Source organism: Hyla sarda, chromosome 6, assembly GCF_029499605.1.
Source record: "Hyla sarda isolate aHylSar1 chromosome 6, aHylSar1.hap1, whole genome shotgun sequence".
NCBI classification, from domain to species: domain Eukaryota; kingdom Metazoa; phylum Chordata; class Amphibia; order Anura; family Hylidae; genus Hyla; species Hyla sarda.
In genome coordinates, this window is record NC_079194.1 from 208962783 (window position 1) to 208984431 (window position 21649).

Genomic DNA, 21649 nt, shown 5'->3' on the forward strand with positions numbered 1-21649 from the left:
CAGTACTTATTAGCAGCTGTATGCTACAGAGGAAATTATTTTCTTTTTAGAATTTTTTTTTTGTCTTGTCCACAGTGCTCTCTGCTGACACCTGATGCCCATATCAGGAGCTGTCCAGAGCAGGAGAAAATCCCCATTGCAAACCTATGCTACTCTGCACAGTTCCTGACATGGACAGAGGTGTCAGCAGAGAGCACTGTGGACAAGACAAAGGGGTACTCCGGTGGAAAACTACAACTAGACAAAAATAACTAGTTACATTGTTTTAAAGATCTAATGTCACTTCCAGAAACTAACAAAGCTGAGACTTGCTATAGATCTGTACACTACTGTCTTCCCTCTGAGGACACCTAAGCAGAAACTAACAAGTAGAGCGCTGGGGCCTGTTGATTTCGGTGATCAGTAGGTATTTCTATACCTGGACCCATCTGATCAAAACTTCTGATGTAGTACTATGAAAGTAAGAGTTCCTCTTTAGGAAAGGCTGCGGTGAAGCTGCTTCTGTTGTAATGTCTCCTAACCTCTGGGCACTTTGCAAAGAATATTCATAAAAATGCATAAAAAAAGCAAATGTGCCTCTTTATAATTTTATTTTGATATTCAGGGAAACTTTAATAGGGGCAAGGAGAGGTGATTGAATATGAATCTAACTAATGTTCAAACAATTGAAATAGTTTTGCTAGATTTGTTCAGCTGTTAAAGTGCCATAAATGCACAGAAAAGTGAGGAATAACACTCTGAGGTCTCATAGGACTATTTCAAAGTGTAATAGCTAACATTCCATTAAGGGTCTGTTGGGCACCAAAAAAGGAAGCTGAATGGACCCATTTCACAACAGATACCAAGGGTATTTTTTTTTTTTTTTTTGAGTTGAGCGGTGGAAAGAAATTAGGACATGCAGTATTTTTTTCTGCACTCAACTCCTGTTTTTTAAACGGGTTACGCAATGGACCTCCCTTTAGCAGAGCCCAACGACAATGTGAACTTACTTGTGGGGGATTTTCTGCTTGAATGAATAAATTTTTGCATCTTAATTTCTTTCAGCATGGCACAACCAGGCTTTTCCGTTCAGTGTCCTCCAGCAAAGGTTTCCAGACTCAACCCAACACAAGCCAAGGCACATCAGTGCCAAGCCGACATCTACAGAGTGGCAAAGCACAGCACCAGCACTATCATAGCAAAAAACGCAAGCACAAGCGGGAAACGGACCTTTGTAGATAGCTGTGAGAGCTGGACTTCTGGGACCTTCCTCATTGTGCCGCAACACAGTTCAACTGTATCCAATGGCTTCATGACTGTACTGGAAGCTTACAAACTTTTGAGTCGGTTTCTTTTTACTTTGGTTTTTCCCAGCTGACCACAGAATTGGATCATGAACACTTTAAGCAAAAAGGAAAAAAAAAAAGAAAAAAAAACTAACAAAAAAAGAAGAAAAATCTATATATAAAATGGCTGCTCATTTGATAAAAAATAGGGAGCTAAACAATTATTTGCACTTCTTTATCAGCACCTGTGTGCTGGTTTATAGGACTTAGATAGAAATATAAGAACATTACAAAGTTAAATTTCAGAACGGGGTGCAATTTGCAGAAACCCACCTTGTTATTTGGGAACTTTATTTCTGCATGATGGTTTTTTTTTATCATTTTGAATATTCTACCATTTTATTGTGCATACTACAGTATATGAAATTGCACTTTTGTAATGGTGCAAATGCTTTTTACATAAATCTTTACAAAAAGAAAAAAAAATTGGAATAGTTTAGTGAAAATGTCAATCGCATTGAGATTAAGTTGATTTTGGTCACCCTGAAAGGATCATTTCTACTCTGTTGCCCATTGTCAATTATTTATTTTTATATATTATATATATTTAAATAATGGCAAATTATTAGAAGGCAGATGGCCTGACCATGGGAAGAATGTAGCACATTTTTTTTAAATGTCATTTTGACAAATGCTTTTCTGTCATTCTTTCTTTTTTTTTTTTTCTTTGTCGCATCAGACTGTGTTACGATTGAATGAATGAGGGATAACACCAGGAAAAGTGCATCAGTAGAGGTTGTGTGGTGTTTATGTAGGTAACAACTCTACTTACTGATGTGTTCCTACCAACACTTGAATGCCTTCAAAAATAAAGATCCATCATATGCCTCATCTATTTTGCAGTCAGATTGCCTGGGCAGTCCTGTAAGGAACAGGTCTATTTGCAGGTATGCAGTTGTCATGTAGGGAGAAAAGAAACCTCTAAGAATGTCATGTTAGGGCACTAAATTCTTCACAGCGATTGATAAAATGCTCCCTAACCCCACACAGTGAAATCAGATGTGGTTGTGCTCTAAGTCTCTGTTCACATGGTTTCTGTTAATAACTGAAATATGACTCTTTGCTGGATCTGGCTCATACATAGTTTCCAATAAATTAACCATAATGCAAGTATGGAGAGCGTCTTTGGCTACATTCACATCAGATAAGTAGCCTAAGTTTGGGGGGATGGTGTAGAACTGTATGTCAACGTATACAGCAGGGTACTCATCCTGTGTCCATTATATTTTAATGGAGCGAATGTAGTCTAATATTGACTACTTTTGGCCTTTTTTTTTGGACTGTTAGGGCAAAGATATGCCGCGGTGTGTATGAGCATGTTGTTCTGTCAGTACGGCAATGTTTTTCTCAAATGTAGGCTACTTGTTTGATGTGAACAGAGCCTTAGATCAGTAGCCAACCCTCTGAAACTGATGGTTTCTGCTGAATTCTGTCTGGTGCACAGCTGGTATTAGTTCTGCCAGTTTCAACCAGTTAGAACCACTAACTAGAACGAAGATCGTTTGACACAAAAGTCATCTGTATAGTGAAATTTTATACAGCGAATTTACTTGTAATTGTTGTTTTTCTTACCGTACAATATCAGATCTAGGGTATGGCCACTTGGGACTGAAATGCTGCAGATTTTGACTTCCTTGTTAGTTTACTGGGAAAATCTGCAGAAACCCTACATTGACTATACTATTACAGTTGTATGCCCTTCCTTTACCATGCCTCCTTTTCTTTTTATCTAGAACACAACACCTGAGTAGAGGCATACATGAAACAGCATGTTTTTAATATTAAAATTGGTATCTCGCTCCATTTACAGGAAGACAGTCTCTTTTTGCTATTTAGTGGCTTGTATCAGAACACTGCAATCATTTTTGGCACATTGCAGCAACCTATCGGTTACCTGATCTTTCTCATAAGTAAAAGGAGTGTTACTAAAGGTAAAAAGGTCTTTAGGGAATTTTGTAGTGTTACATATAGTTTTTTAAATGTGGCATTTTCCTGTAAAGCCACACCGATGTTGGAGGAGGAGTGTTCAGGCTGCTTTAATCCTTTCAGGTGGGTACTGTCAGATTTTAAAAAAAAATGTATATGTTGTACATTTTGGTAAAACATTTAACCTTTCTACTATACTTCATAAGAATGTTATTTCCTTTTTATAGATATCATTGTTTATGAAAATCCATAGCTTTGTCCAAGCTGAAGCACAGACATGGACAAAGTCTAGTATCAGAGAGTACTATCAGACAAGATAGAGCACAGAGGAGTGCTATCAGACAGGATAGAGCACAGAGGAGTGCTATCAGACAGGATAGAGCACAGAGAAGTGCTATCAGACAGGAGAGAGCACAGAGGAGTCCTATCAGACAGGAGAGAGCACAGAGGAGTCCTATCAGACAGGAGAGAGCACAGAGGAGTCCTATCGGACAGGAGAGAGCACAGAGGAGTCCTATCGGACAGGAGAGAGCACAGAGGAGTGCTATCAGACAGGAGAGAGCACAGAGGAGTGCTATCAGACAGGAGAGAGCACAGAGGAGTGCTATCAGACAGGATAGAGCACTGAGGATTCCTTTCAGAGAGGAGAGGGCACAGAGGAGTCCTATCAGAGAGGAGAGAGCACAGAAGAGAACTATTAGACAGGAGAGAGCACAGAAGAGTGCTAGCCCGCCCTGACTTCCTGGACTTTGTCAATGCCTGTGCTTCAGCTTTTACAAAGCAATGATTTTAGAAGCCATAATTTCTATAAAAAGGAAATACAATTTTCTTATGAAGTATATTAGAAAGGGTAATGTTGTGCTAAGATGTACAACATATAAAAAGTTTTTGTATCTGACCTTGCCCTTTTTAAGGTTTAAAACATTCACATTCCCTGACAAAAGCTATAGACTCCTTAAAATTGTTGTAATTAAGAACATATATTTTTCCAGATCAAGAAACGAAAAACATTATAGCATAATAAAAAAAAACTATTACTACTAGAATATTTTGTTTTCATCAGAAAATTTTGGCCTCATCCACCCCCTTTCCTGGTTGAGCTTGATGTACACTGTGTGGGTTTTTGTTTTGTTTATTTAAAACAATCAAACTATGTAACTACTGTATATGTAACCCCAAATCAGTCAGCAGGGGGAGATTTTGACTTTATAATCCTTGACTTCGGTTTCTGGCAATTTGTTTTCCATTTATCTTTGTTGTAAATTTTATTGGCATTTCTATTTTCAAAGCAAATTACTTTGTGTTTTCTATCTTGATTTTTTTAAGTCTTAGGTCTACCTGAATGTTTCCTTTTCATAACCTTCCAATTTAATTCATCCTTGCACTAAATTTTACACACAGCTGAGTGGGAACAACCATCATCACCTGCCACACTCCATGTTAAAGGAGTTTAATAGTCTAGTCTATGTTTCAACTGCCAACTTTCTTCTTGGGGTCATGTTTTTCTATTAGGGAAGTCTACAGCTTGGTAAGTGCTATAAGTGTCTGTCATTTGTAGGCATTTGCCAATATTTGGAGGAATGTAACTTCACTTGATGGTTACATTATATTTTTCACATGACTGACTGATTCTGTAATTTTTTTTTTCACTCTTTCCGAACTGGAAAAACGTGAATAATTACAATATTTTATTGTCAATTGTTTGATATTGGCTTAAGGAAACCAGAACGTTCAGCTTTTAATCCAGTAGATTTGTGTCATGCAACAAACAAGTGAGGGATCCAGCTCCCCTTCCCTTATGTACAGTGCTCGGACCGGTGCCCGGCAAGGCATCCAATATTGAAGAAAGTAAGTACGGAGGGTCCAGCAATTTGTTGCAAGCAGCTTTATTGAAGATGCATCACACCATAAAAACGACAGTCAGTCAGACATGTTTCGAGCGCAAGCGCTCGAAACATGTCTGACTGACTGTCGTTTTTATGGTGTGATGTATCTTCAATAAAGCTGCTTGCAACAAAATATTTGTGTCATGTCTGATGTGAATATTTAAGAATAAAAAGTGTGTGAGCCCAACATAAAACCGAAAACCTAAGCCGAGGATACTGCGTTGCACAAACCCAATGTGCCAATAGTGAAATGAGAAGACAAAAAATGGTAGCAGTCCTGCTAGGCTAAGGATGAGTAAATAGCAGAAATAGAGAAAATGTCCAGTATTAAAATAACATTTATTTAATTAATTAGAACTGTAATGTGAGGTCTTTAGCAGGGCCCTTGCTTCAGACGGGTCACAAGATATATTAAAACGTGCTAAAATTGGATATAGTAAAAGCATATAAATAGGTGACACATGTAATTCCCCTATAACAGAGTAAATTGGGGCATGGAGTATTAGTCTCTGCGCTATGGTTGGTGCGGTGTGTTGGTAAGAGCTATATAGATACTTGCCCGCAATATTGACAATATTGTCTACCATTCATTGCAGTATTATAGTCTCTGTGCTATGGTTGGCGCGGTGTGTTGGTAAGAGCTATATAGATACTTCCCCTCAATATTGACAATATTGTCTACCATTCATTGCAGTATTATAGTCTCTGTGCTATGGTTGGCGCGGTGTGTTGGTAAGAGCTATATAGATACTTCCCCTCAATATTGACAATATTGTCTACCATTCATTGCAGTATTATAGTCTCTGTGCTATGGTTGGCGCGGTGTGTTGGTAAGAGCTATATAGATACTTCCCCTCAATATTGACAATATTGTCTACCATTCATTGCAGTTCTTACCAGCACACCGCGCCAACCATAGCGCAGAGACTATAAAACTCCATGCCCCAATTTACTCTTATAGGGGAATTACATGTGTCACCTATTTATATGCTTTTACTATATCCATTCAATTTTAGCAGGTTTTATTATATCTTGTGACCCGTCTGAAGCAAGGGCCCTGCTAAAGACCTCACATTACAGTTCTAATTACTTAAATAAATGTTATTTTAATACTGGACATTTTCTCTGGCATCTTCATTTCCACTATCCAATATCCACTATTTCTGCTATTTACTCATCCTTAGCCTAGCAGGACTGCTACCATTTTTTTGTCTTCTGAATATTTGCAATGAAATGTAAAAAAAAGAATTAAAAAAAAAGGGTGGACATCCTTTTAGTGTGGAGATTTGTCATGGTGTTCTAAAATGTCAACTAAACTCTCACAAATAAGGCAGGCATGTTTTATGTGGTTTTGTTACTTCTGTATGGAGTTGTGTTCACAAAGATATGTATTTCTTGATCTTACATGAAACCAATACTTTTTAGTATATATAGTGAACAAAGTTCAGTGTGTCCAATATGCAACAAATATGTAGTGGTCCAAAATGACTTTGATAAAAGATGTGTGACCTTTTTATACTACAATGTTTATGACTTATACCTTAAAGGCCTTGTCCTATCATGACGACCCCTTGAAAATATGAAGCTGATTTCTGAAGCTTTCCAGCAGTTAGTTAGGATTGATGTTGTGACCATATTACTGCTGTAGGGGAACTGTAATATCACATGGTAGCCATCCACACAATATTCATAGACTCTGGCTGCAAAACATCCTAATGCTCACTGTGGACAAGATTTGACCTGATTTGGAGTCTCCTCATTCGCAAAAATAGGTTTTGGAGATCCCAGGGCTATATTGGATCCTATTGTTCCATAAAGTCATAAGTCACAGTATATGGTACAGCTCCAGTATGTCTGACATGGTAAAGATCCTTGATAGTTACTTTTATGCAAATGGGAAGGAGCAATATAGGTTAAGCCCATTCATACAGCACAATTTGACACAATCCAGCATAAGTAGTCTGGTTGTTTTCAATGGGATTATGCGGTATAGTACACATGGTGGAAAAATCTGCTGTGGAAATTCCGATTTTAGACTCCACAGAAAATGAAAGTTTTTACTCTTTCAGTGAAATCCTCTCGGAAATGCGTTGTTATCTGTAGAGACGGGGCATTACCGAGCGGCCTGAATGCTGACTGATTTTTCTGTCTGTTTGCAATTTTACTGCTAGATATTCTGCCATGTAAATAAGCCCTTATGGTTTGAATCTGTTAGTATGGTGCAGATTGTTTTTGTATCTCTTGCGGGAGCCTTTTTATTTAATACTATTGCTGTCACTGTGCAATAGTGCTTTCCCTGTATTTGTCCGTGTTGCTGATTCTGTTAACGGTGAATGGTGCTGATAAGGTTATGAATACATGTTGCAATTTTATTTATAGCATACAATAAATCAAGTCCAGGTAAGGCTGGGTTTACACTGTTTTTGTTTTAACGTATGTTTTATACACTTATGAAGGAAAAACTTTATACATTCTTAGATGCTAAAACCGCATTTTACTGTATGCCGTCTCCCATTGACTTATAATATAACTAAAGCTGCATTCACGCCTCGTTTTTTACATACGGGTGCTGGATCCGGCTGGGGGAGGGGCTCCCGTACCCCAGCCGGATCAGCCCGTGACTCCATTTACTTAAATGACCCGACCTGAGTCAAACGGTGACTCCGGTCAGCTCAGTTTTGACCTGTATGCGGTTTTGGACCGGACCTAAAACCATAGTATACTACAGTTTTAGGTCCGGTCAGGAAACCGCATATGGGTGAAAAATGAGCCGACCGGAGTCACCGTTTGACTCAGGTCGGGTCATTAAAGTAAATGGAGTCACAGGCTGATCCGGCTGGGGTACGGGAGTGCCTGGTTTACCCCTCCCCCCCAGCCGGATCCGGCACCTGTATGTAAAAAACGAGGTGTGAATGCAGTCTAAGTATTGCAGCTTATGTTTTCTCTTTGCCGTAAACAAGTGAAGTTATCAAGATTTTTGTATACAACTAAATGAAACCTACTGTAATAGAAGAAAATGCCATGTGAACCTATCTTATTCAAGATTGTAAGCTGGCTCGTAGATTTGTGGGAGTTGTAGTGCACCTCCACTGAGAATACATAAACCTCATTAGATTGTCATGTCAAAATGCAGCCATCGCTGGTCACGGCTGCACCACAAGACATTAAAGACAAGGAAGCTAATACTTTTTAAAGGGGTAATTCGGTCTATGAAACATTATCCCCTATACCAAAAAAAAGGGGGGGGGGGGGATAAGTGTCTGATCACAGGGGCTCCAACCACTGGGCTGAAGGTCCATAGTGTGAATGAGCCCTAAAGGGGTAACATGTAGCCAAAAAAAGCTTTTTATTCATCTTATTGAAATTTACTCTTTTCACCTATTCTGTTACTGTAAAGCACCAAAGTGACCTCTCCACATAACTAGTTTTATACCAGCAGGTGTCTAATTCTTCCTACTCTGTGCATTGGTACGGCCCAGTCACATGACAGCTAAGCTCCATTCAGGGGGGGGCAGGAAGTGTCATTGTATATGCCCCCCCCCCCCAAACAAGGCATGCCAAGAATTTACCACGGAAAAGCTGCAAAGCACCAGTATGCATCCTCCATGCATGTAAATACCAGCTTTTATATGAATTTCTTTTAGTTGATTTAATCTTTTAGTCTTAGATGCAAAACTTGCAGGACAAAAAAATACAAAGGTTCAGTGATAAAAGAAATAAGATGCAGCAAGTTCTGAAAAACCCTTTCCCACCGTCCCATTCCTCTACATCGGTGGTCTCCAACCTGCGGACCTCCAGAGGTTGCAAAACTACAACTCCCAGCATGCCCGGACAGCCGTTGGCTGTCCGGGCATGCTGGGAGTTGTAGTTTTGCAACCTCTGGAGGTCCGCAGGTTGGAGACCACTGCTCTACATGTTATATCTGAATGATCTTTCACCACTGTGTTTTGAGCAGTAAAGAAACGAGAAAAATATGGCAGATGTGATCAGGATCCTACAGTGCAGGGTTTTCCAAACAGTGTGTCTGCAGCTGTGGCAAAACTTCAACTCCCAGCTTGTTTAGACAGCCTTTGGCTGTCCGGGCATAATGGGAGTTGTAATTTTGCAACAGCTGAAGAAACAGTGTTTGGAAAATACAGCTTTAGGGTACATTCACACATATAGGATCCTGCGCAAGATTTATAGCAGAAAATCCTGTGCATCAAATCTGCGTCCATTAGCCGTACTCCACTTTTATATTAATGTTGGGTCCCTGAATAACGTTATGCAGTCTGCTAATATACATTTGTGTTTCCCAACTAGGGTGCCTCCAGCTGTTGCAAAACCACCAACTCCCAGCAATGATGCGGGAGAAATGTAGTTAATACCAGCTCCAAATTCCCACAAGTAATTCTACTTGTGGGAATTTGTATTTCCGTGGCCATACCCTAATAATTGGTCTAGTTGTTAGGAATATTGTTTAATGGAAAGGTACTGCCTAAAATATATAGCCATTTTTTAGAACTTAATTAACCCTAAAGTAAATGGCAGTACGATAATAGATGAAAGCTTATATTGGGATGGTTTGGCCTCCAACCTGTCTTACTCGAAGGCATAAATACCATCAATTTATAGAAGTGTCTGGAGATTTTTTTTGTTTATATAGGGCCTTTGTAATAGAGGGGTGGGAGTATATGTATGTTAGATGCCTGAGATCATCCATAATATTTTGTTGTTGCAGTGTGCATATAGTCACACTGAGCCAGTATCCCTAAGGAATGTTCCTAAATGCCAATTCTCTTATCAAAGATGTACTTTTATACAAGCAAATGAATATGCAAGCAAGGTTTACCTACCAATCGTTCTACAGGGCAGTATTTGAAAACTCATAGGCCGACATTTATTATTGTCTACAGAAGGTGCAAGCAGGGTTTATTTGCACTTTTTTGCGTCTTTTGGTTTACACATTTCCAATCCACTGATTTTGGCAATACACATGATATGGACTGGTTTTATGAACTGCGCCTTTTAACAAAAAGCCACTGAAAAGTCTCTAAAACTTCACCAGCCCAGACTTAGCTTTTTGGTGTATGTGAAGAGAGAAATTTAAGAAAATGTGACCGGCACAAAATGTATCAAATGCTCTGTGACAATTTTAATAAATTTGGCGCTCCTACACATTACCAGCACAGACAAACACAAAAAATGCCTCACTTACACCTACAATGATAAATGCCGGCCATAGTACTGTACTTTATTTATAAAACAAAAAAAACCTTTACAGTATACTTGGTTGTTTCTCCACTTCCGTTCTCCTTCCCTTGTTGCTACTGGATGTCAGCCAATCACTGGAGCAGAATAGGATCAGTATGGAAATGGGTTAGCAGCCATGAAGTTAAATATATGATCTTAAATGGTTGCTATTTTATTAGTTTGATTTTAACTTACTGTGGTAAGTTACCAATAAGAACCAATTCTGATGCAAAACTTTTTTTAAGTGTTCATCCATAGGGAAGAGATCTTGATGTATACACATACCCATATCAGTAGGTGAAATGCAGCTTTTGTTCTACACGCACCCATATTGAAATCTGTAAATCCATAGACAATAAATGGTTAGGCTGGGTTAACACAATGGAATTTGTGCGGAATGTCCACACATTTGCCCAATCTGGCGGGATCTAGGACAACATGAAAATGTGCACTCTCATTGATGGCAATGCATTTCCTAGCGGAGTCCGCAGAAAGAATAAACATGTCTATATTATTTCTGCAGATGCCGCAATCTGAATTTCCACGAAAGAACAGTCTGGCGCAGGCAATTCTGCCGTGTAAATGGTGCAGCAGAATCCCATTGAATCAATGGGACTCTGCTGCAGCGGAATATTCATGCATTCCACACAAATTCCGCCATGTGAACATACCCTTATCGACAGGGCTGTGATGTCATCAGATCCACATAGAGAGGAAACCTCTAGAAGTTACCACAACCCATGCACTTCTGGATCCTAGGGTGTAAATTAGAAAGCACAGCACTGTATGTATATATTTTCTGGTAGGCCATATTTTTTTCTTTTCTATTGTGTTTTTATAGAGGCATACATAAACCTACCTTCCATTCATTGTGTGAATAGATTCTTTCAATCAATATTAAGATACTAAATAAAATCTAAAAACACAAGTATATTCTCCAGTCTTAAACAATTTACTTTTTTTTTTTTTATAGGTGTGTGTGATCTTAGAGGAAAGGTTACATGGCTTCTTCAGCCCAGCACACTGTAATTTATGCCCAAAGAGGCACTGATCTGCCAATTCTATTAATTTCTCTATAGAAGTGGCATATTTTATGCTAAAGCATTCTCCTATAACCAGCATGTAAAACACTGGCTTTAATACATTCTCCTATTGATTTTATGTGCAGATAAAGCTGAATCTCTATTAAGTCTATAATTTTAGTAAATACTTCTTCCAAACCTACTGCCGACTTTGTAAACTTGTGTCCTAACAGGAGTTTTAAGTCTTCCCTGCTTGGTACTCATGAGCCATATGGCTACTGACTGTTATTCTAGTCTTAAAAACATTTCCAGCATTTCCTTGCTTCTAATTCAGGAGGTGAGTTCATTTTAGCACATTACGGTTTATTAAGTTTAAAGGTTTGTTTTTTTCCGAGCTTATGATTGATGGCCTATCCAGGATAGGATATCACTTCTGATTGGCAGAATGGTGGCAAATGTGTATGCCGCCGATCATCTGTTTGGCACCTTCAGTATACAGTGAACAGCTCCAGAAGCAGTTGGCTCCGTTCACTGTGTAGTGGCCGGGCCTGGTTACTGCAGGCTCAAGTTTTGTTCACTGAACAAGAGCAGAGTTGCATTAAGGCGGTGCCACCAAAGTCAATGGAGCCAACTGCTACTGGCCACGTTTATTGTGTATCAGATCAGCAATAAATTTTTCCCTTTTTTTTACTTTTACATTTTTTTTTTTTTTTACACTTGAATAGTCCCCATAGGGGACTATTCATAGCAATACCATGATTGCTAATACTGATCTGTTCTATGTATAGGACATAGAACAGATCAGTGTTATCGGTCATTTTCTGCTCTGGTCTGCTCGATCTCAGACCAGAGCAGAAGACGCCGGAAGCAGGAAGGTGAGGGGACCTCCGTGCGGCGTTCTGAATGATCGGATCCCTGCAGCAGCGCTGCGGGCGATCCGATCATAAATGGAAATCGCGCACTGCCGCAGATGCCGGGATCTGTATTGATCCCGGCACCTGAGGGGTTAATGGCGGACGCCCGCGAGATCACGGGCGTCGGCCATTGCCTGCGGGTCCCTGGCTGCGATCAGCAGCCGGGATCAGCCGCGCATGACACGGGCATCGCTCCGATGCCCCCGGTTATGCACAGGACGTAAATGTACGTCCTGGTGCGTTAAGTACCACCGCACCAGGACGTAAATTTACATCCTGCGTCCTTAAGGGGTTAATGGCCTAGCCTGTGGATAGCAAGGAAAACCCTCTCTTATTCAATTCAGGAATTTTGGTAATGATGATGCAACTCAGTGTTGCCATGGGTATCTGTGTAGTATGACATGCTTGGTACATTGCATGTAACCTTGCCGTCATGTATTGTGGCCTACCACTACAGCAGTATTCTGTTGCTTGAAGAATTAAATTCAATGTTCAGTCTTAATTCTTATTCTGCAGAAAGGTGTCTAATATAGGGAATTACTGCCCAACTTTTACTATATAGTTTGTACCCATAAACCACTACACCTTTATTTTTGAATGTGTTCCATACATTGTCAGTGCTAGTGTACATGAATTAGTTTTGGACTTTTCTACTCACACTATAGTCACTTCTTCTGATGGAAAACTGTCTTTCAATCTTTTTATTTTTATTCTTGCATTTCTTACGGTTCAGTTTATTTGCCTGTCAGAATAGGGAACTGTTATTTAGTGGTGAAAACTCACTTGCAGAAATGTACGTGTTTTTTCTCCAGACCTATACAGATTCCATATGCGTTTTAGTGCCTGTATTTTCGAAGACATCTTCTACTTCTCTTGCCATGCTGTGATCTTATGATTGCTTATTTAGAGAAATGCTTAATTGGCTAAGGCCCCTTTCACACTGCCATTATGTCCCAGCAATAATGGCCGTCAAACTTTTTTTTTTTTTTGCAGTTTGACGGACATCATTTTGACCAGTCATAACGGGTCCCAATGGACCCCATTATAATCAATGGGGGTCCGTCATAGCGGGAGAAAAAGATGGTGCAAGCACTATTTTTTCCCCCGCTATTCTCGATCCTAAAATGTGAATTTAGCCTTAGAACGATCTTTTTGACTAGTTTGTGCTAATAGGAAGTGATTTTTTTTTTTTAATTGCTAAAAAAATGTTTTTATTCTTTTTAATACATTGGCATATTACATCTCCTTTAATTTAGTATCCAGCTTTATTATGGCATCCAAAGAAGTGTTATGGGACCCTGCTGTACCCTTTCTGCACGTGTAGCCATGGGTAGGTTTTTTTTATTCTGCAAAAAAAAAAATCATATTATTAAGTTAGCCCAAGAAGCATTTGCTCTAGAAGGAAATGTATCCATAATGCAGTGCCACAAAAAGGTACAACAATATGGCGTCCTACTCCTTGTGCTGCCATGCATGCTCTGTGCACACAGCTCTGCCATTAACATGAGGCCTTATTTGTGGGATTTCTTGTACAGGGATGACTGCAGCAGAAGTCCTTTTAGAATACAATCTGGGTTTACATAATAGTAGGATGTGCAGTAAAAAAAATCTTTATTAAAGGTTTTGTTTCTTTTTGTGTTCCAGTGAAATGGTGGAAAGCTAAAGCAACATTTTGTACACTTTAGCATATATTTTTGCTTCATTGTTTTCTTTGTTTATAGAGAAAAAAAAAATCCTAGATTTTTTTTTTTTTTTTAACGGAACATATTTTCTATTTGCAGTTTTTCTCCATTTAAGTTTTTGGTGACAGGAATTGCAACAACAGCTTGAGAATTCTCAAAAAAAAAAAAAAATCTTTTAACTGTAAAAGCTTGGTCTTCCATATTTTATTTTTTTCCCTTAAATCAGAGTGCATTGTGCTCATATTTGCTGTCAATAGGTTGATGTTACAGCCATTTGTTTTAAGGCAAAGCCTTTATGATACTGTGCAGTGGGTCAGCTCACTGTTGCAGGTCTGATGTTTTTGATTCTTGGCAATCAGCTGTATTGTGAAGAAAATACACATCTGGCTGCAGGGGACATTTTGTCTAAAATTATGGCCATTCCTGTAAGGCAAGGTTTGCCAGAGTTTGGTTTGGCTCATCGAGGTGGTTGCCGAATGAGGGAACCTCCTCTATGATGTACCTATTCTGTAAAATAATGAAAACAATGTGCAAGATGCATCTCTCACATTTTAGATTTTAATGATACAAATTCTAACCAGACTCTCCCTGAGTTTGCAGGTTCATATAGCTCAGTTTGACGATGTCCTCTTGATTGACAAAAGGAAAAGTTAAATACCAATATGACAGTGATGACCTGTATATTCATTTCAAGGCTTAAGAAAATAAAATAAAAAATTCTAATTACTACTCATAGTAACTCATAAACTGTTAAACATGGGTTTTATTTTTTTTTTGTATTTCCTGTACTCATAGGATTATTAAACCACCATTTTGTTGACTGCAGAAGTGTCCATGTATACTGACTGGGGTTACTGACATCACTGTGATAACGGTTAGCAAACCAATTCCATCATGAATTTCAGCGCAATCTGTAAGACCCATCATGTTTTAAAAGGGTTCTCCGGTGGAAGAACAAGGTTTTAAAATCAACTGGTGACGGAAAGTTATACCAATTTGTAAATGACTTCTATTTAAAAATCTTAACCCTTCCAGTCCTTATCAGCTGCTGTATGCTCCAGATAAACTACAAAGAAATGTGTGTAGTTCTTTCCAGTCTGACCACAGTGCTCTCTGCTGACACCTCTGTTCATGTCAGGAATTGTCCATATCAGGTGAGGTTTTCTATGGGGATTTGCTTCTAATCTGGACAGTTCCTGACATGGACAGAAGTGTCAGCAGAGAGCACTGTGGTCAGACTGGAAAGAACACAATTTTCTCTGTAGTATACAGCCGCTGATAAATACTGAAAGGCTTCAGATTTTTAGTTAGAAGTAATTTACAAATATGTTATAACTTTTTCCGCCACCAGTTGATTTGGAAATATTTGTTTCCCACCTGAGTTCCCCTTTAAGCTTGCCATATACATGAGAAGTCATTTGTGCCTGCTGATTTCAGAGGAATTGCTCAACTATCTAATGCATGAGTGGGTGTTTCCCATCCCTGATGACAGCTGTTGGAGTATTCCCCATGCTTTGCTGTCATGGGAGATAAGCCAATACCAGAGTGGTCTGGCAGTGGCTTGTGCCTGTTTGCTGAACACGCATTAAACTAACAGCTATTTACAGTCCGATTTTGCTGTAGATTTCACCCATTGCACAAATCTGCCACATCTGAACATCATGTGTACTGGCTTAGCCAACATTTTATTTGCCACTTGCGAAGTCTCATTTCTATATGAGTAAAATTGCACCATGCAAGACTGTATTGCTTCATTTTCTAGAACTAATCAAAAGCAAGTACTTTAAAAAAAAAAAAGAGAGAGAGAAGCAGCCATCTTATTTTTAGCACGTTTACTTAACAGTGGTGTTTGCGGGAAGGTTATATTGATTCCTTTGGAATCTCCAGTTTGCCCCATTTTATGGTTTTCATAAATACAGCAGGAAAAGATTTTTTTTTTTTTCTTGTAGGATGTAAAATCACCTTGAGGGTAAACTGATTTAAAGAAACACACATTTATATTTATATATATATATATATATATATATATATATATATATATATATATATATATATATATAAAACATATAAAATTGTAAGTGTGTATATTTCTTAATACCTATAGATGAAATGGAAATATAAACCTTTTTGTATTTTTCCTTAAATGCTTTATTATTGTATATTTCATCTGTGTATATGACTCGGTTGAATAATTTTATTTTGGAGTTGATATACTTTTGTGACAACTTTTGTGTATGTCATTGGGAGGGAAGGGAATAAATGTTTAATTTAACTCTTGTGTTGTACTTGAATCTGTGTTAGCGTGTACACTTCAGTATTTAGACTGTTCACGTGTTCTGGTTTGTCAACATTTTGTTAAAAGAAAAAAAATTAGGAAGCTTTATTTTATACAAAAAAAAAAATCTATAAAAAAGTGGGAATGTGAGCACAGTGAATATTTATTGCATGACCTATTGTTGATCCATCTGGGCTATTGTCTATAATAGTGATTCCCAACCGCGGTGCCGCGGCACACGTGTGTGCCGTTCGCCACTGGCCGTGGTGCCGCGGGATTTTGCTGTGATTTTTTTTTTTTTTTTAAATATCCCGCCCCGGCCTGCGCGCTTATGACTGGCGGCGCAGGGGGGAAGGGAAGCCTGCGTGCGCACACAGCGTCCCCCTTCTACCTTTCGGTGCAGTGGGCCGAAAATGGGTCCCTGGGGCGGAACGATCTTCACCTGCGCCGGAATCCCGTGCCTGCCGTGGACCTGCAAAGCCGCGCGGACCGGCTTGCTTAAGGTACTGTACCCTTTCCACCCCCCCCCCCCCATCACCCGGGTCCACCGTATACCCCCCCCCCCCCCTGTCACCCGGGTCCACCGTATACCCCCCCCCCCCCCGGTCACCCGGGTCCACCGTATACCCCCCCCCGGTCACCCATGTCCACCCCCCCCGTCACCCATGTCCACCCTCCCCCGTCACCCATGTCCACCCCTCCCCCGTCACCCATGTCCACCCGTCACCCATGTCCACCCGTCACCCATGTCCACCCCTCCCCCGTCACCCATGTCCACCCCACTGTCACCCATGTCCACCCCCCTGTCACCCATGTCCACCCCCCCTCCTGTCACCCATGTTCACCCTCCTGTCATCCCTTTCACTCCTGTCCACCCCCCCGTCACCCAGTCCGCCCATCCCCTGTCACCCAGCCCGCCCCCCCCTCTGTCACCCATGTTCACCCCCTCCTGTCATCCCTTTCACTCCCATCCACCCTCATGTCACCCATGTTCACCCTCATCCACCCTCCTGTCACCCATGTTCACCCCCTCCTGTCACCCATGTTCACCCCCTCCTGTCACCCATGTTCACCCCCTCCTGTCACCCATGTTCACCCCCTCCTGTCACCCATGTTCACCCCCTCCTGTCACCCATGTTCACCCCCTCCTGTCACCCATGTTCACCCCCTCCTGTCACCCATGTTCACCCTCCTGTCACCCATGTTCACCCTCCTGTCACCCATGTTCACCCCCTCCTGTCACCCATGTTCACCCTCATCCCCCCTCCTGTCACCCATGTTCACCCTCCTGTCACCCATGTTCACCCTCCTGTCACCCATGTTCACCCTCCTGTCACCCATGTTCACCCTCCTGTCACCCATGTTCACCCTCCTGTCACCCATGTTCACCCTCCTGTCACCCATGTTCACCCTCCTGTCACCCATGTCCACCCCCCCGTCACCCATGTCCACCCCATCTGTCACCCATGTCAGACCCCCCCCGTCACCCATGTCCGACCCCCCCCCCCTGTCACCCATGTCCGACCCCCCCCCCTGTCACCCATGTCCGACCCCCCCCCTGTCACCCATGTCCGACCCCCCCCGTCACCCATGTCCGACCCCCCTCCTGTCATCCCTTTCACTCCCATCCACCCTCATGTCACCCATGTTCACCCTCATGTCACCCATGTTCACCCTCATCCACCCTCCTGTCACCCATGTTCACCCCTCATCCCCCCTCCTGTCACCCATGTTCACCCTCCTGTTACCCATGTCCACCCCCCCGTCACCCATGTCCACCCCCCCGTCACCCATGTCCACCCCCCCGTCACCCATGTCCACCCCCCATCACCCATGTCCACCCCCCCGTCACCCATGTCCACCCCCCCTGTCACCCATGTCCACCCCCCCTGTCACCCATGTCCACCCCCCCTGTCACCCATGTCCACCCCCCCTGTCACCCATGTCCACCCCCCCTTTCACCCATGTCCACCCCCCCCTGTCACCCATGTCCACCCCCCCTGTCGTCACCCATGTCCACCCCACTGTCACCCAGTCCGACCCCCCTCCTGTCATCCCTTTCACTCCTGTCACCCATGTTCACCCCCTCCTGTCATCCCTTTCACTCCTGTTCACACCCTCCTGTCACCCATGTTCACCACCCTCGTTCACCCTCCTGTCATCCCTTTCACTCCCGTCCACCCCCTCCTGTCACCCATGTTCACCCCCTCCTGTCATCCCTTTCACCCTCCTGTCACCCATGTTCACCCTCATCCACCCTCCTGTCACCCCTGTCCACCACCCTCCTGTCACCCCTGTCCACCACCCTCCTGTCACCCCTGTCCACCACCCTCCTGTCATCCCTTTCACCCCCATCACCCATGTCCACCCCCGTCCACCCTCCTGTCATCCCCGTCGACCCCTGTCCCCTCCTCTACACCTCTCTGTCCACTCTTCTACACCCCTGTCACCCATGTACGCTCCACACTCCTCTACACCCCTGTCACCCATGTCCGCTCCTCTACACCCCTCTGTCCGCTCCTCTACACCTCTCTGGCCACTCCTCTACACCCCTGTCACCCATGTACGCTCCTCTACACCCCTCTGTACACTCCTCTACACCCCTCTGTCCACTCCTCTACACCCCTGTCACCCATGTACGCTCCTCTACACCCCTCTGTACACTCCTCTACACCCCTCTGTACACTCCTCTACACCCCTGTCACCCATGTCCGCTCATCTACACCCCTCTGTCCACTCCTCTACACCCCTGTCACCCATGTACGCTCCTCTACACCCCTCTGTCCGCTCCTCTACACCTCTCTGTCCACTCCTCTACACCCCTGTCACCCATGTACGCTCCTCTACACCCCTCTGTTCGCTCCTCTAAACCTCTCTGTCCACTCCTCTACACCCCTGTCACCCATGTACACCCCTCTGTCCGCTCCTCTACACCCCTCTGTCCGCTCCTCTACACCTCTGTCACCCATGTACGCTCCTGTACACCCCTCTGTACGCTCCTCTACACCCCTCTAAACCCCTTTGGTCACCCATGTCCACCCCTCTACATCCCTCTGTCACCCATGTACACTCTTCTACACCCCTCTGTCACCCATTTAAAAAAAAGTTTGGCGCCTAATAGATTTGTTTTGCAGGTTTAACAGTGAAGAATTGTGTGGAAGAAATCGTGATGATGGCCCGGACCAGATGGAGAAGAGAAGGCAACATTGCAAATTAGAGAAGACGTCATTGGTGAGTTGCTGTATAAAGCAGCGCTTTAAACTACATACCCACTGATAAATAGATATAGTGCAGTGCATTTTTTACCATTACCCCCCCCCCCCCCCTTTTTTTTTTAAATTTATTTATTTATTTATTTTTTTTCTCCTTTGCTCGTCAACCTCTGTAGCGGTGCCCCGCGGAATTTTTTTTTTCGAGGTGTGCCCCGACCCGAAAAAGGTTGGGAAACACTGGTCTATAATGTTAACACCTAACCTTTATGTTTAATTTTTTTTTTTTTTTTTTTTTTTTTTTTAAAAGGACACCAAAATGATGGCTATAAAGGACATTGGGGAAATTTATAATGTGTTATCACTTTCATGCTGCCTAAACCATGAGTCATTGGAGTGGTCCCTGGTGGCTTCTCCCCACTCCACCAGCCTTAATTGATAGATCCCTCCCTTTATGAATATAGGCAAAGTACAACACAAATAGAGAAACATAGCTGCACATCCACCATTTGTATTTTGATCTATTTGCTTCTCAGCATAATTTAAAAAACTAACAGGTTGTTTGTATACATTTTGATCAAAAAGTACAAGCCCACTCGCCACGTCACTGGCATAGTGCCATTCGGCGACCACTGCCTCCAAAACACCATGCCCACGGGGTGGGGGAGGACAGAGTGGCCAGGCAGCCCACTGCTACCCGTCCAAGCCCCTGGCTCTGGGCCGCACCACAAACAATGCATCAAAGAAACAATGGCCGCCACAGGGGCATGGTGTCTTGGAGGCAGTGGTCACTGCCCAGCTCTACATCAGTGTATGGTTAGGGACCCACTCTGACTAGGTAGCCTTGATGTGTGTGGGCTTGTACTTTTTGATCACAATGTATTCTAACAGCATTTTTGAAATGATGCTGAGAAGCAAGTAGATCAAAAAAATAATAATGGTGCATGTGCGGCCATGTTTCTTTGTGTTGTACATTTGTAGTCTCTCCCTTCTTCCATGGCCAGCACTCCATTCGGCCCAGGCGTTTTTAATTAGCAGGAGACTGCATAAGGGTTTCCTCCTTACATTCTCCCAGCCCTCTGGTATGGAGCACAAGTAGGTGTTCACACTGCTCTGTGGCGGCCATTGACGCTTTGTTTGTGGGGGGGGGGGGTGTGGCTTCAGGGGCTTGGTCGGGCAACAGTGGGGCTGTCTGGCCACTGGGTTGTCCCCCCTGTGGGCATGGTGTCTTGGAGGCAGTGGTCACCACCTGGCGCTACACCAGTGTACGGTTAGGGACTTACTTTGACTAGGGGGCCTTGACGTGGCGAGTGGGCTATTTTATATGGTTTACAAGTCTGCTTTTTAACCTAAATAGGTTTCAAATCTAAAATGTTGTGGTTTTATAAAATATGGCTTCTAACCACTAGAATGAGCCTGTGAGCATACTCCCTGAGGGTCTGACGAAGCATGCTGACGCACGCGCAACAGCTGTAACCCAGCTCATGGCTGACTAGTTGCGTCCCTGGAAAATCGTCCGTGCACACCAGGTCTTCATGCACAATGAAATAAAGCATTCCTTGACACTGTTTCCCGGTGAGTGACGCCCTTCATTTGTCTGCTTTTGTATTGCATGGACTTGTTTCTTATGGAACCCGATGGATTCTTAGTGTCTACCGACATCTATGCTACCATCTCTCACATTGTCTTACCTGCTGCAGTGCAGTAGTTGCTTCTTAAAGAGGATTATCGGGGGAGGAGTGCAGACTGCTTGGACTCTTGTCTGGTTCGATACTACCTATTTTACTGCTGAGGTAATTGTCAGAAAAACAAAGCTCCATAATAATTTATTAAGAAATCAAATAGTTTTGGACCTAAAAAATGACGTGTGAAAATGGAGTAGAAGAAGCTTGGTCTATGCTCAAAATTGTACACTTGATATATCATGGTAATAAGCACAAGCAACATATGTTTGCATCTAATGGGTGCCATTCTAAGACTTCAGTCAATCCAGGAGCTGTAATCTTTAAGCATTGCTAAAGGTGTTTGAGCACTTAATGCTGCTCGTTCTTGCAGGAAATTGTTGGGCAAATTTGTGCGGCCATTTAAACCATCGTTGTCGGCCACAAGTCGCCCTATGTAAGGAGAGATGTGTGGCTGATGATGAATTTAGGGGCCACATGAAGACTCTGTACAAGT

At 42.4% G+C, this 21649-nt stretch overlaps 1 protein-coding gene across 2 annotated transcripts in view; it reads left to right on the forward strand.

Annotated features, from left to right (window-relative positions):
- Positions 1-5145, forward strand: part of TENT4B (terminal nucleotidyltransferase 4B) — a 77436-nt gene extending 72291 nt beyond the window's left edge. The window contains exon 12 of one of the 2 annotated variants that reach the window (XM_056526343.1): positions 1045-5145. In XM_056526343.1, the coding sequence (XP_056382318.1) occupies positions 1045-1221 (177 nt within the window). In that variant the 3' untranslated portion in view covers positions 1222-5145. The remainder of the gene's footprint in view (positions 1-1044) is intronic. The other variant, XM_056526344.1, reaches the window with a different exon arrangement.
- The last annotated feature ends 16504 nt before the right edge of the window (positions 5146-21649 follow it).